This window comes from Coturnix japonica, chromosome 8 (genome assembly GCF_054131305.1).
Source record: "Coturnix japonica strain WE chromosome 8, WE-NBRP24, whole genome shotgun sequence".
NCBI lineage: Eukaryota > Metazoa > Chordata > Aves > Galliformes > Phasianidae > Coturnix > Coturnix japonica.
Genome location: NC_140670.1, coordinates 7880167 through 7896241, shown reverse-complemented (window position 1 = coordinate 7896241; position 16075 = coordinate 7880167). Strand labels below are relative to the sequence as shown.

The window sequence follows — 16075 nt, the reverse complement described above, 5'->3', positions numbered from 1 at the left end:
CTGTACTGTAGAAAGCTAGTGAAGCATGCCAAAGACATTGATGTAACTCAGAAATTGAAAAATTTCTTTTGTGACAGCAAGTTTGTTCTGTCAAAGTAGAGAAAATAGATGTTAATTTGCTCTTGGTGGTTTCCACCAGTAATTGAACAACTTGTGTACAGTCTAACAGCTAGATTGTCAGCATGTTTGATTTCATTACACAACATCATGTAGTTTGACATTTGGCTTTACACAGGTGAAAAAAATTGCTTTGTAGGTTATTAGGATACACAATCATTCTAGTAAACAATATAAGCACCGGCAACTTAGTTGAATTCCAACTATAACTTATAATAAACTATTGTCCGGTATTAAGGTTTTCTGTGCAAAACCCTTTTAATCGAGAAATTGTAAATCGCAGGTCCACAAAGTCCTTGTGAACGGACAGATATAAGGATGGCAATTGTAGCTGATCACCTTGGACTTAGCTGGACAGGTAAGCTTTTCTGCTTTTATACTGAAATCGAACTCATAGGGTATATAGCTAAAATGTTTTTCCTCCCAAGATATTACACCCAAGTAGTTGGAAGGTTCTGTCTACTCAGGCTCAGGGCTTCCGGGATCTTCAGGCAGTGAATTCCTCAACATCTGGGAGCTTAAAAGGGCTCCAAGAGTTTGGTGCCATGTATGCTCACCGTACTGTCCACATGTTGACAGGCAGTGCTGGTCTCTTGTGGGCTTATGGGTGCTGCAGTCAGCTCTCCCTGGGTGTAGGCAATGGCAGTGCTGGTATGTGAGCTTTGCAGCGTACTCACAAATGAGCTGTGGTCACCAGAACAAATGTTATCAGTGAGCAGTGATGAAGTCTCCACGGAGCTTTTCACTGGTTGAGTGCATTTTACAAATGCAATAATAGCGCACAGAGGCATGACTGAAAATTCAGAATTATGCCTGTCTTAGGAGATTGAAGTGTTTAAATGTTTAGTGCTATGCTCGTCATTATCTGTTAGGATACCCGTTTGTGTCAGGAAGTTTGGCTGGTGTCTGTGTGGTCTAAGGAGGTTAATACTTCTAAGCCTGGCTTGATAATTGAGAGATTTATGCTGTTTGGAGCTTTTATTATTGTTTTTCATCATATTTTTTTTTCTTTCTTTTTTTGCTTTATAGAACTGGCAAGGGAACTGAATTTTTCTGTGGATGAAATAAATCAAATCCGAGTAGAAAACCCGAATTCTCTTATTGCTCAAAGTTTCATGTTATTAAAAAAATGGGTTACTAGAGACGGGAAAAATGCTACAAGTAAGTTCAATTAGTTACTTTAGTTGTTTGTAAGTGATAGCCTGTTCTAAGTAGGTTAAATTGAAGATAACGTAATTAATTTCTTTTGCAAATCACTAATGGGAAAAAAAGTTTCAGCTACATTTTTGCCAGAAGGCAAAAAAGTGTTACATTCATTCAGTACCTACACAAGGGGAAATAATATCTTCTCCACATCTGCAGGACAGGACAAGAAAGAAGCTTAAATTCCAGGGAAGGAAATATTAGGGAAGATTTGGCAATAGCAATGAACCTGAAACACAGAAATAGGCTGCCTGGAAAAGTTACATAGTCTCGCATTATTGCAAGTTGTTACAAGAGATCAAACACTTGTCTCTGAGGAGTGATGTGTGTGACTGAGGCAGGAGACCTCTCTGAAGACAAGGTTGGGGTCAATTCTGCTGTTATCTGTGTATAAATTCCTCAAATTGAAATAGGGGTCTGAATTTGCCTTCAGTCAATGGTGACTGTTACCAGTTCTTAGCCCACAAACTTCTACATGATGTTTAAATCAACCTGGATCTCTTTCACTGTAGAAGTTGTTTCCAGTATTACTGTGTTCTTGCAACATAGGATTATTGTAAATGTGATTTCATTGTGTACTGTGTGAACAGCCTTTATGTGCATTATTACTTACAAGGCTACCTATACTGTTCTTTGAAATAGAATTGTAACAAGGATTTTAACAATCCTTGTCTTTTTCAATAAAAGGTTATTGTATTTCAGTAGCAAATAAATTTATTCTTTAAGAGCTTTCAACCCTATTTTTCCTGCTTCTTGTGTTGCAATCTAACACTTGCGGGGGAAAAATCGTCATAGAGGTACATCTTGCACAAATAGGCAGCAGAATGACTACACAGTCAAATGATGGAGTTTGCTAGAACCAAAGACATCGGGACAGGAACATATGTCAGTGACTTAGAATTAATGCAATGTGAATGTAACTGAGAAAGACAATTACACAGTTCTGAAATTCTGGACCTGTTTTCTTACGTGTCTTATTTGTTTTTCAGCTGATGCCTTAACTTCTGTATTGACAAAAATTAATCGAATAGATATTGTGACCCTGCTGGAAGGACCAATATTTGATTATGGAAATATTTCAGGCACCAGAAGCTTTGCAGATGAAAATAACGTTTTTCATGATCCCATTGATGGTAATTGAATTCCATGATTATATTTTGTTCCGTATCATCTCTGGTAATGTAATAATGTTGTATGAACTAGATGTTAAGAAAAAAAATCCTATAGAAATGATTGTTTTTCATGTTAAGGCTTTTTCCTCATGGTATATCCAGGTTGTACATTAATGTCCCAGAGAACAAACTCAGAATCCCACAAATGCACACCTAAGTAAGCTCATTCCCACCAGCCTCTGTATAAGTTGACAAGATCTGAATGTTTTCCTCCTGCAGTAGTTGTGCTTTGGAGTTTGTCCACTTATACGCTTTCCAAGTTAGTTGGAAATCTCTCTTGCTCTACACATCCCCCGCTCTTTAACTTCCTCTCTAGATAAGTAACTGTAAGAATTCTTACAGTGAAAAAGTGTTTAGTGACTGTATGAGATATCTACAAAAAAATGTGATTTCAAGATTGTCATTTCTTTGTTGTAGTTTATTTTGTTTTGGTTTGGTTTTTGTTTTGGTGGGGTTTTTTTGGTTTGTTTTGTTGTGGGGTTTTTTTTGTTTTGTTTTTTGTTTTGTTTTTTGTTTTGTTTTTTGTTTTGTTTTTTGTTTTGTTTTTTAGGACCATTATTATCCTAATGTGTAGTGGTAGTAGAAAAATAAGAAAATGTTTTATTTTTGCATGAGATGATATCTTTGTCAGTCTACTAATGACTAAAACTGTGTAATAATCTTCACATGGAAGCTAAACACCCTGAGCGTATAATTGTGCATGGTTATTTTGAGTCTGATTTTAACAGATACACAGAGTTCTGCTTATAGTCAGAATTGCTATAGGTATGGTTATTACTTATCATTATCTAGAAGATGCTGAATGTCGTTCTTTTAAATATTAGTTTACGACACTGAGTTGCTATATTCTTTACTTTGGTTTTTTACTATGTGTTATAATTAGGTTGTCAAGACTTCTTTGAGTTATATTTTCTTTGTTTTTTTATAGTTTATTCAAGTTTGTATTGGTCCCTCTCTGTATTTTGGCAGAATGTTTGTATACTTAGAGCATATAAGCTCAGTATACTTCCATTGTTGAGCAGCATTGCTGGCCATTGAATCATTGCATTACAGAAATAATTTTCTGTTGACATTTTAAGAAAGTTGCTCTTGAAATGTTGCTTGTGCCTTTAAATAGTGGCATCAGTGTTCTTCTGAAGAAAGTACGCTTCTCTGCAGTTGCTTTTTGTCTCTCCTCTTCTCTGAGCCTTCCTCAAGCTTCCTTTCCTCACCAAGACCAGACCGCCTTTACCCTTCTCTCAGCTGATTCAGGAAACAGAAAAAAAAAGCAAGCCCTGTCAGTGCATCTCCCATTGCAGGCAGCACAATGTCAAGTTAACCCCAAAGCATGTATTTTTTTTTCCTTCTGTAGGTCACACAGTCTGTTTTTTGACACAGTGAATTTCAGGTTTTGTTGTCATTTTACATGTGTATTCAGTTTAATCCTTTTGTATGATTTTCTTATGTTTTCATCAATTTCCTTTTCTTTTCTCTCTTTATTTGATTAGTGTATCTGATTGTACCCATGTCACCAAGATCGCCTCAGTCTCCAAGATCACCAAGATCTCCTTACCCACCACAGTCCTCTCACCTGTATAACTTTACTGTACCTGAAATATTCATTTAGCTCTCCCTGTGTTGTTTGTTTTTTATTTTGTATTCTCTTAACTTCTAGTTAACTTCCTTTTTAGTTTTTTATCCTGCTGTGTATTTACCCCTACTATTCTTTAGTATCCTCTTTGAGATCCATTTCTATTCCTCATTCTTTAACTATTCCTTTCTTGTGGCTCTGTGATTATACTGGAGATAAGTATTAGTAGCATTGTCTTGCTAGTATTGTGTATTTTTGATAAAAGTATATTCAGAATGTGGACCTGTTTAATATGTATTTACATAAAGAGTGACTGTCCGATGTTTTGATCTACTTCTGTCTTTAAAATCTATTTATTCAAATTCCAATTTTAAAGCAGTAAAAACTCGGAAAGATGTATGCAATTTGGCTGCAAGATTCTGGGCTGGATATAAAGGGACAGACATCCCTGTCCACATTTGATTAATTGCATGCTCATAAGGCAATCTGCTATTGCTTGAAAACGTTCAAATGGCTGCAAAGGCAATTCCTGAAATCTTTACAGGCTATTTTAAAAATAGTCAAAACTATTAGCTTTGCTGTACTAGCTATTTTGGCAATGCTCATTTTGTTCCATGTATTTAGAGCAAAGTAAATGAATCTATCAGAACTGCATTTGTTCTTATACACCTGCATCTCCTCATGGTTTTCATACTTTATGTAATTCATGGATCATTTAACATTTGCTGATTTGTTGCTCCATGCTTCATCCCAGTCAGTCCAAATGTGCTGTCTTCCTTAGGTTATCCCAGCATTCAAGTGGAACTGGAAACTCCCTCTGGGTTGCGCTTTGTGCCACCCACCCCCTTCCATCAGGATGATTTCTTTAGCGACACCTCTAGCCTAGAGTCACCCCTTAGAACTCCCAGTAGACTGAGTGACGTGTTAGTGACCTCCCAGGGACATATAGATGGTACAGCAGCAGCACCGCCAGTGGTGACTGAAGAAGACACCTCACTGGATGACAGCAAGCACGATTTCTCAGTGCCTAGCGAAGGAACACCTAAAGATATTTCTGTAGGCCAGAGCCAGTTGGAGGAAGTGGACCTTAAGGATTATCCACGGTATCTTGGTAGTTATGGCGGGATACCTAAGGATGCTAAACAAAGGCAGAGCGAAGAGACTAGCAAAACAGGAGTAAGGACTGAACAGCCTGAGAGAGAAAAGTCTGGTACTGATGAGGAGATAACGGAAGAAAAGTTTAAATCTCTGTTTGAGGACATTCATCTGGAAGAAGGAGCTGAGTCTGAGGAGATGACTGAAGAAAAAGTATGGTCAATTCTTAAAGGTGTTCAGCAAGCAGAACACGAAATGTCTTCAATTACAGGTTGGCAGACTGACTCGTCAAGCGTCACTGAGCCACCAACGTCGGGACGCAGGATAGGTGGTAGTCTGCTAGATCGCCTGGATGATAGGTGAGCATCTTCTTGTACGTGTGTGTATGTGAGCCTTCATGCACAGATGTTGCCTTCAGGAGCAGTGATCAGGCTGATGATCTGCTGTTTTATGTGAATGTGAATATATATGTATGCACATATGTATTTGTAAGGAAAAACTTTAGTTGTGACTTCATCTGGTATCAAACATACTTGTTTTTTAAAATGTATATATAGCAAGTTTCATGCTTAATACAGAATTAGTTTACCTTATGTTTACTAGATGATATTTGCTTTCATGCTTTTTATATTGTCTATTTCCATTTTGAATAAATCTAAGCAAGGCAGGTGGAATTAGAATTTGAGACTATGAAATGACAATTTGTTGGAACCAGGATACTGTTTTGTTCTTATTTTAGCAGTCATTCTTTTCATTGCATCTCTTTGCATTCCTTCAGATAGGCATTTCTTTTTCCATAGCACGTTTTTTTAAGCGGGTGCCATTTTCTAATATTTACTTTGTGTTATGCTGTGCTAATTTATTCGACTCTTTAAGAAATGGGCTACAAGTCATAGGAAGGTAATAAATCCATCTAGACCCATATGCTGCTTCCTAGTTGTGGCTACAGAAGATGCTCAGGGAACTTGTACGTTCCTGGGCTCTATTTACTTTCAGCATAATGACCTTCAGAGATGGTGTATGCTTTCCACAGATTTATCATCACTGTGTTTCTCTTGCATGTACTTTTCCAGCCTCCCCTTGGACCAATGTAAGCTTTCAGCAGTCACAATATGCGCTGGCATGTTTGGCCAAACGGGTACCCACTGGGTACCATCAAAAAGCTCTTGCCTTAATTTTGTACTCAGCTCCCATGATTTGTGACAGAAGGAGCCAGCTCTACATGAAATGTAAATCTGCAGAGAACGACTGCCTGCAGAGCAATTGTCTTGCTGTCAACAGTTTACATCCTTTGCAGCTTTGATTCAGGATGTTTAACGGTTCCAGGTAGCATGAGATAGGTTTTCTGAATCAAGTGGGAATATGGCCCTTGATTCCAGTGAGCTGATTGTCTTTCTAGACTTGAAAACATCTGGTCTGCTACTGATGTGATTTTTGTTACGTTAAGCAACCATTCTGTCTTTATTCTGCATTTTCTATTGTGTTTAATTAATGAAATATATCTCTTCTAGGAGTAAATGATCTTCTGTAAGATGAGATATCCATTTCTAGCTAGAGGAAATCAATTTGCTTTATTTTATAGCAGTTTTGCCTGCAGATAGCTATGGTTTTCTCATGCATATAGTCCCAGTGTTTATCTGAAAAGCAAACAAAAATAAAAGAGTTTTGTCCAGATCTATCTCTCTATCTTGTAATCTTTCTGGCATTGTGCATTATTGAAATTGTGCTAAGGCATTATTTATGAGCACCATTATTTTTCAGGAGGCATGAGTTATTTGGAATACAGCTGTTGAAGTTTAAGGGAAGGGGTAACAGGCACCTTTCATTACCTCCTTGGTTGGAGAGCAGGTTAAAGAATTAGTGCCATGAGGGATTTATCTTGTGATTATACAAAGGAAATGGTAGGATTGGGGCCTTTTTCTTTCTGTTTTGTTTTTTCCTTTTTTTCTTCCTAAGTGGAAGGGAACTAACATAAAACATTTGGCTTTGTTTTCAGCGTTCACTATGTTCTCCTTTCTTTTGAAGATACCATAATGCAGAAGACAAGGCTGTTAAATAGAGTAATGCTTGCATGTTGAATTTCAGATTTTACTTCATCTGAAATGTGAGCACTAAGAGTGAAGGCTCAGTGCTTTTCTCTTCTGCATGTTATTTATGAATGTCTGTTCTTTTTGTTTCTCTGTAGCTCGGACCAATGTAGGGACTCTGTTACCTCATATGTCAAAGGAGAAGCAGGGAAGCCAGAAACAAATGGAAGCCTCTCAGAATCCACAACAGAAACAAAAACTAAATCCTATGTCCAGGAATCTTTAAATGATGTGGGAAAACACAGTGACAAAGAAGCTCTGAAAACAAAGTCCCCAATTTCAGCTGGTACTGATGAGCAAACGTTATCATCGACAGCATATCAGAAATCTTTGGAAGAGGCTAGCAAGCCAACAGCAGAAGGCAACAAAGCATCTGTACCTGTCAGTGTGAAGAAGATGGGCTGGAGTACTTCAGAGGATGGCAAGGCAAGAACAGGCATCAAAGAGGAGGAGGGAGCAGGAATGTCTGAACAGAAGGTACAGTATGTCCTGTAATTATTAGCTGTTTGAGGAGTCCCTGTTGCTTAGTATGTTGTTTTTGTTTTGTTTTGTTTTATAAGACATGTAATATTATAACAGTTCTTGTTTTTCTTTTAATCCTCCTTTATGCAAGTTATGTTTATTACCAAATTAAGAAAAGTGGAAGTTAGTGCAAATTTATCTTCTGTGGTGTGAACAGAATGAAGTGTAGTCCAGGCAGGCAGAGGAACCAAGTAGGGTGCATCAACTTCTGCCTGCTTGGCCCTGAAGTCTGCAAGAGGGGAGAGCAGCTTGTGATACAATCTTGCATTGCTGAGGAGCAGGCCCCTTTCCTGCCTGAGTTATCTGTGCAAACAGTGCTAGGCAGGTCTGCTCTCCCCAACCCACTTCAAGTAAGGTGATGCCACTGTTTTCTGATCTGTTTGTGATGTTGAAGTGAGCAAAGAAGTACAGGGTCTCTTTTGTCTCCTTCCAGATCCCTGTCCCCAGCACCTTCTGATTTTTATTATTTTTATTATTATTATTATTATTATAAACTCTGTTGATTTGCAGGAAGATAAATCTTGAGTGAAGTCTAATCTCCTTCTTACGCTTTGCTCCTTGGCATCATTCATCCCAATTCCAAGGTGCATCTAGCAAAAACATTTCCAGATGTATAATACAGTTTCCCAGGTGGTGGTTCCTTCTTAAAATACTGCTGAGGGTTTCCCTTTCAGTTCTGCTTGCCTGGCTTGCACATCCTTGCCTGCAGAATCTCACTTGTAAGTTGGTATTAGATAAATGAAAGCTATGTTAACAGCTTCCTCTGTGACTTACATTCTGTTCCCCAGAATTGACTTAAGGAATGGCTTTTAGCCCAGTAGAAATTTTGGAGCTGGTGGGCAATTCCTAGGCTCAAGGACTGCAAAAAATAGGGAATTACAGAATTTCTTCTACATTCTCATCTGAAGAGATTGTCTGGTCATGGGCATAATACAAGAGGAGGCTGTAACTTACAGAAGTGATGCATTTTTTAGAGTGGCTTCTACTTGATATGGCTTTTTCTTTTTTTAAATTATAGCGCAGTAAAAAATTGCAGCTGTGATGGGCTGCAATAAATTACTCAAGTTTAATTCATTTTCCACTATTCTTTTGATTGTACAATAAGGAATTATTTTATTGGTAATGTAATCAGTGTTACCAGTTATGCAGCATACGGTTGTTATGATCTTGTTTTTAGTTTGTGACATAGTTAAAGCAATGAAGATCTTTCCTAATGCTCACTCATTTCTTGAGTACTGAAAGAATGTAAGCAAAAGCCTGCTGAAGAGGCAGCTAAATGCAGACAGCAGAGTTCCTGTATTGTCTGTAGGCTTTGGGGCAGACCTTGGGTTAATATTATTATGCTCAGTTTAAACACAAAGATAAGCATAGATGTACACTGTAACTTGTGCTGAGGGGTGTGCTACAGTGCTGCACTTCCCCCTCTGGATTCCCATCAGTGAGAAGATAAGTTGTCATCCACTCCTGTCCTCTCTTCACTGTGGATATTCCATCTGAATTGGTAAGAATAAGTGTGTGCATTTCATATATGCGCTTTTTGCACTACTTTCGCTTTCTTGGTAAAGGGTGATAATCTTATCTTCCAAATAACAATATATATTCTTTAATAGATGTGATCTTTGAATAAACCAGTGTGAGTCAGTAATGGGATTTCTAGACCTGGGTCTCTCATGTAATCTACTCAAAGTCAATAGTTTAATTACTAAGAGAATTCAGTTCATAGGGAGATAATTCATATACTGTCATGAAAATGGAAAGAAAATTTCAACTGCAGTCTGTCTGGAAGGCATTCTGTGGAAAGCAGAGGCAACAAAAAGATATTGCTTCCTAAAGAAAGTGGTTGTTACTGTGACCCTTTGGGAAACAGCTCAAAAGCAATAACCATTCACCTGCTGGGAGGGGGCTGCATCAGTATTTTGGGACATGGTTTGAAACTAGGCTAAGCCATTGAGACTGGGCTGCTGTCTGGTGATGTTAATGAGGTGAACTGCTGACCTTGTCCCATGTCCACATAAATGCTCAAAATTCTAATAAGCAGTACAGTGACTGTGAGGGCCATGTAATGCTCTACTGAAGACCAAGTGTTAGATTCAAATCATCTTTTTAAATTCGAGCAGTGTAGCATGCTTGTTCTGTTAACCCAAAGCAGGTTGTGTCAGGTGGCTGAGGTGACTTGAAGTGCCAGAGTTCTGTCACAGCTAAAGCACTTGAAGCCATGCATTAGTAGTGCTCTTCCTCCTTAAACCCCTCTGTGCTCTTTTGTGAACCTTCTTCTGCTTGTTAATTGTTCAGGATAGGATTGGATTTTTAATTTTTTTTAATTTTTTCTTTTACTTGGCTAGTGATAGAGGATAGCAGGAGATGTTGCATGCAGATAAATGTTGTCATCCTGCCCTAAATGCCTTTTTTTTATCTCACATGATCCTTTTTCCTCCTCCACCCACGTGTGCCTACTCATACTTTGCACATCATTTCTGAGAAGTGCCTCTTGTTTAGGATGCCTTCAGCCAAGCTGAAAAAAAAAAGAAAAAGAAGCAGAAGTGCAAAGTGCTCCATGTGTCTTGAAGGGAAGGCGGTGGGGCTGGTGGAGACACTGGGGTGGGCCAGACACCAGTGTGCAGCATCTGCCTGGCACCAAGCAGTGAGCGGCACGAGGTTCCTCCTGCCCCCAGCAGTACATCAAATGATGTGGGGTGGCTGTATTTCAGGCTTTAGTTAGTATTGCTTAAAAGGAGATAGATGCTGAGCAGAGAAAACGTTTTCACAGAGGAGGCCTTCTTCAAAATCCTTGTTTTTAACCTTTGGCAGGTGGGCCTCGGAGTCTTTCTGAGTGACTGTAGTCTTTCTTTATAAGGGAATTCACTTCCATACCTTGTGAATGCACAGAATTGGATTTAGAATGGATTCTTAATTTTTGAGGAGGAAACAGCAAAGTTACTGGAAGACTTTCTGTACACAAAATTCTTCACTTCCAAGTAAGGAAGTGGAATATGTTAGGTCAGATGCATTCCAAATACAATTTTCTAACACTTAAAAGCTGCTAAGATATTCCATACCTGTTATATATATATATATATCTAGTACAGCATGCCAAAGAGCAGAAAAGCTCCCACAGTGTACTTCAGAAGTAAAAGTCATTAGATATATAACAGACAGGAAAAATGTTGTCCATGATAACCTCTGTTTTCTTCTTGTAGTTCTGATAGCACGTTCTGTCTTGCAAATGTGCTGTTCAAATGTACTAAAACTGCATTTATTAGGAATGTAGTGACAGTGACAGTGAGATTGAGAGTGATTCAAGCTCAGGTGAGGAGCAGAGGATTACTACAAGAGTGTATCGACGGCGGTTGATTCTGAAGGTATTTTGTGATGTGTGTTCTTGAGGCAATGTTGGCATGGATGTGGGTTTGGACTGCTGTGTAAGAATGTCACTTCTGGCACAATGGAGTCCCTCTGCCCATTTTATAATCCCCTCTGTATTTATAACCAAGTGCCAAGTGGCCATTCATTACTTAACCCAGAAGTTTACAGTTGTCTTCTGCTGGAAAACTACTGTGCTGCATGGCCTGATGTGTCCTTTGGTGTTTTGCATGCCACCTTTAATACAGCTAGATGTGTAGTGTGTTGGTCTGATGGAAAATGAATTACAGACTGACATAGGAAATATGTGTATATATGTGGAAGATAGGATGACGTGGGCCTGGGGCTGTGGCTGCAAGGTGTGATCTAGAGTGCCTTGTGTTCTGGAGAGCAGTAGGTGATGCTGACTTAAAACCTACCAAAGTTAATATAAATAAAATAAGTATAAAAATAAAGAATCCTTGCATTTGACTTCATTAGGCTTTGTTTAGTATACTATTCACAGATACTGTGGCACAACATACTTAATATGCTAATAACAATGGTAGAATCATATAAATAGTTTTATTTTCCCTCATGTTGTTTCCTGTATGGTCACATAGCTTGGTATTATGTGCCTTGAGAATATAGGATAAGACAATAATTCTTCATCAGAAATAATGTTAATTCTCAGTAACTCATATGATTTATTAGCTTCTCATTAGAAAATCACACATTAAAGCCTTAAAAAGGACAGGCAATGTAGTGCTGTTACAGTAATAGCCTAGGATGTAATTGTTACTCCAGGAATTACTTGTCGCACTGACTGCACCTATCAATATTGCTGCTGTTTGTTTGGTGCAGAAGGTATTTATACATGCACCGCACCTTCTGTGTAATGTGAATGGCAGATGTGCTATGTTCACAGCTGTTGATTCCTCCAAGACACAGATGCTTTTGGAAAACACAGCATGATTTTTTTGTCTGCTTTCATCCTGTATTTCTTCAGTTTACTGGTTGTGTTCCCATTCTGAACCAGGCAAGAATTGTAAAAATGAGCTAAATGCAAGTAAATATTTTGTCTCATACTACATCGTTACATCAAGAATCTGCCACCTTTAATGAAGGCCCCTGAGCAGGTTAGGATATAACCATTCATCAGTAATTGCCTCTGCAGATAGCTCATGACAAGGAAAAGGAATAGGTTTTCAGATGGGACAAGTGGCCTGAGGGTGATCACAAGCCCTGAAGTGCTGTAAGTGCTCTGGTAAGACATAAAGCATCAGTGGGCTGCATGTTTTAAAGGCTGTGCATAGTCAGCCTGCTTCTGGGTTTTCCCACCCAATTTCTGAGCTATTTTAATGTCCCCTGGCTGAGAATCAGGAAGTGTCGGAGTAGAAAAGAGAGAAAGTGAAAAAGACAGTCTTCCTTCTTGTTCAGAGAAGGGCACAGAAAAGTGTTTTTAAATGTGGCAGTGTCATTTGGGATTGTGCTTACAGAGCAGTGGTGTGGTCTGCAGCTGGCTCAGGGGAGCTACGGGACCCCCTAGGGACGTGAGCAGAGGAAGCCGAACTTGTGTGGAGCTGGGGCAGGTCTGCACCTATCTCTGGATTTTATAACACCTGTGATATTTCTGTCATTTTCTGGTGATGAGTAGCTGCTTCTTTCTTCCCCTCTGCGTCTTGAGTCAGGTTTGAAATGGAACAAGGAACTTTCAAAGCAGCAGTTGCCTGGCCTTTTAGAGAAAATTTGATAACAGAACAACCATTTAAATAGGTATATTTTGGTTACACTTAATGAATTGATGGTATGAACTGGAAGTATTGAGCTTTGAGATGAGAAGGAATCTGGATTTTTATTATTTCTTTGAAATTCCTGGGAGCTGAGGTTCTGTTGGTGTGAGCTGAAGTCATAGATTATGTGTCAACTCAGTACCAGCTCCTCATTCAGGCAGCAATCAGGATAGGGTAGGGAAGCACTGGCACAGGTTGCTAAGAGAGGTGGTGGGTGCCCCTGACCCTGCAGACACTCAAGGTCAGACTGGACCGGGCTCTAAGCGCATGATAGAGCTTTAAGTGTCCCTGTTCATTGCAGGGGAGATGGGCTAGGTGACCTTTAAGGATTCCTTCCAACTCAAATGATTCTATGATTCTCTGCTTTTTGGCAGCCATGTCTGAACCATGGGAGCACTTATCCTGCACTGTCTGATGTTAGGGATGTGGTGGAGCCAGCCCTGGCAGTCTGTGTTGAGTGTGTCATCCCTGGAATAATAAATACTTAGGACATCTGCAGAGCCTGTGTACGGGCTGCATAATTCCATGGCAGTGCTGTGCCCATGCTGCAAGCTCACTGCTTCGTGCCAACTGCAGCAAAGGGACACAGAGGATGGTGCACCTGGGTAGAGCTGCACGTGGGATCGGCGTTCTGCTGTAGTCTGTGTTCATCAGTGCCTCTGTGCTGCATTAAAAACAACAGAGATTCATAGCCTGCAGGAACAAAGTTTTGTAACACCTAAACCTTGAGGATAAATTGACTCCTGTGAAAGAAAAGAATTTGCAATGTGCCTCCGTGGTTACTGTCAGGACTGAATTGCTTCATTGCCTTTGTTCTTCTTTCTCAACTTGTTTTTCATTCCAATGCCATTCCACGTTATTGCTAACATTATTATTATTTCCATTTAACTGCTACCTTAGACCTCTCTCCTGACCCAAATATGGAAAAGTCTTTCCTGTCCCCAGAGGTATTTTCCCAGCAGTCTGAGAGCTGGGTCCTCTCAAGTGCTTTTGAGCACATTCCCATGGGATTTAGCACTTCAGAGGGCTGAGCCCATAAAACCAGACAAGCAGGGGCTGATGCCCATTTCCACATGTAATAAGATTGTCTTTTAACCTCAAGGTAGCAGTGCAGATGTTTTTGGTTTTGCTTCCTTTCCCTCTGTTCACATGGCGGATTGATGGGACAGAGCATTGCAAAAGAAATAGTTTTTTATGATAGTGAAGGAACGCGAGCAATTAGCACACAAGGAAAAAATAAGAGTGCTTCCACAATGTGCACTTTCAGAGCCTAAGCCAACACTCTTTTCACTCCATCACGACAGAAATCACTGTCTGATTTTATGTGCTCTTTCAGAGATTGTTAAATCCTTGGTGGGTACAAATTTTTGGCCAAAACTGTTCAGTTAGATTCTTGCCAAAAGGATTACGGTAGAATTTTGTAGTGGAAAATAAAGCAAACTTCTAAGCAGGAGTTATTTAAATCTGATTTTATTGTGTATAATATATATATGTATATATATTGTGTATAATATATAATATATATACTTCTTGCAGTTTTCTGATAGAGATTTGCCTCTTGCCATGCATTTTGCTCATGAAGCAAGTAACAAGGCTCTGATCTGGCTCAGTATTGGGGTACTGTGCTCAGTGCCATTTGCTGCATCTCTTCCTTTTAGCTCACCTTGGCTTGCCTGTTGGTTCCCTTCACAGTGCCTTAGCAATACATCTTTAGACAAGCAAGTACAAACTCAGCACAGGCGGACAGTTGTGGCATGTGATTAACAAGGTCTCCCTGAGTAGGCAGAACTCACTAATGGAAATGACCTTAATGAAAGATGTTTGTTTCTGCTGCCACAGAAGCTTTGGACTTCAAGGAGAGAGAGTTGCAGCTGCTGGCTGTGCATTATAAGAATGCAATGTCAAGACTGAAAGGATTATGTTTTGATAGTGGCTTAGGCCAGAAAGGGAAGAGATCTCACTGCTCTGTACCACTCCCGTTCCCATCACAGCATTGCCCCCGGTCATTGGCAAAATTAAATATTTAGGATCTTTCCATCTCGCTTATTTCCGTCTGCTTTTAAATTCCTTTTTATCCTTCTGGGTAACAGACATCCAGCCACACCTTTCGCTGCTGCAATAACACTAGCTATATAGGAGGAATAAAAGGGCTATTATCCCTCAGTAACAAAACAAACATAAAAGAAAACCAGAACTCAGAGAAAGCTGCAGTGAACTTTGGCACTGTACTGCAGCACCAACTCCTGCGTTTATCTGGCAGTCCCTGGGAACACCCATAATCTGCAAATAACTGTTAAGAAAATCAGTGGAGTTGGCAGGAGATGCTGCAGAAGCTGCTCCTGATTTCGCCTGCCCTGGAGAGCCGCAGAGAGGATACCAACCAGTTTTGGCAGGACTGTACTCCAGAGAGCAGAGTGACATTAAAGCACTCTGATCCACAAAGCTTCCTGGCATGGTCTAGTGCAGCATGCAGTCTTTGTACAGTTTAGTCCCAGAGATACAACCCAGCCTCTAGAAATGGCTGTATTAGGTTTCCTCCCTGCCTTCCTAAAGCTCTTAGAATTCTGTCAGTGATTTAGACTGGTCAAGGATAGAAAGAATCCCACATTAGTATGATGCGGCAGAAATAATTTTATTCTTCAGCTGTGACGCAGATGCCCCAGCTTTGTGTTTAAAAACAGCTTTTGTTGACAAGGTCATCTAATGTGCCATTCTAACCCAAAGCTGTGCTGAGAGCTGACAAGTAAAACTGCCAGTGGGTAAGGGATTTTTGTTCCTAGCAAACATCCGTCTTTATAGCTGCATAGGATTAGAAGCATCAATAGATCAGATCTACCTCCTGCCAATTGCAAGCCCTCCTGCAATTTGTTTAACTGCCCACATGAAAGAAGAGTTGTGAAAGCTGGATTTTGTGCATACTGACTGCTGAATATTTACAGCATTTATCTTTAGACTGTGCATAAAAGAGCAAGTGGCTAATTAAAGACTGAGATTCGCCATGCCTTTAAAACTGCATTAGTCTTTCAGTGTATCGATACATTTTCCATTTTCAAATTGAATGCACTTACTCTCACTGACTTATGTTAGGGAACAACTCTGCTCATCACAGCAGTGAGAGCCAGTGCATGCAAACAGCCCTGGTGTGCTGGGTAGCCTGGTGGCCTTGTTGGGGGCTGT

The 16075-nt window shown here is 39.7% G+C and overlaps 1 protein-coding gene across 50 annotated transcripts in view; it reads left to right on the top strand.

The window, feature by feature from the left end:
• The window catches only part of ANK3 (ankyrin 3), a 327597-nt gene that overhangs the window by 303892 nt on the left and 7630 nt on the right, over nucleotides 1-16075 (top strand). For 34 of the 50 annotated variants that reach the window (XM_085553950.1, XM_085553966.1, XM_085553943.1 and 31 more), the window contains 6 exons: nucleotides 401-475; nucleotides 1147-1278; nucleotides 2310-2453; nucleotides 4844-5516; nucleotides 7343-7721; nucleotides 11027-11125. In XM_085553950.1, coding sequence (XP_085410076.1) covers nucleotides 401-475; nucleotides 1147-1278; nucleotides 2310-2453; nucleotides 4844-5516; nucleotides 7343-7721; nucleotides 11027-11125 — 1502 coding nt within the window. The remainder of the gene's footprint in view (nucleotides 1-400; nucleotides 476-1146; nucleotides 1279-2309; nucleotides 2454-4843; nucleotides 5517-7342; nucleotides 7722-11026; nucleotides 11126-16075) is intronic. The other 16 variants (XM_085553932.1, XM_085553978.1, XM_085553955.1 and 13 more) reach the window with 3 other exon arrangements.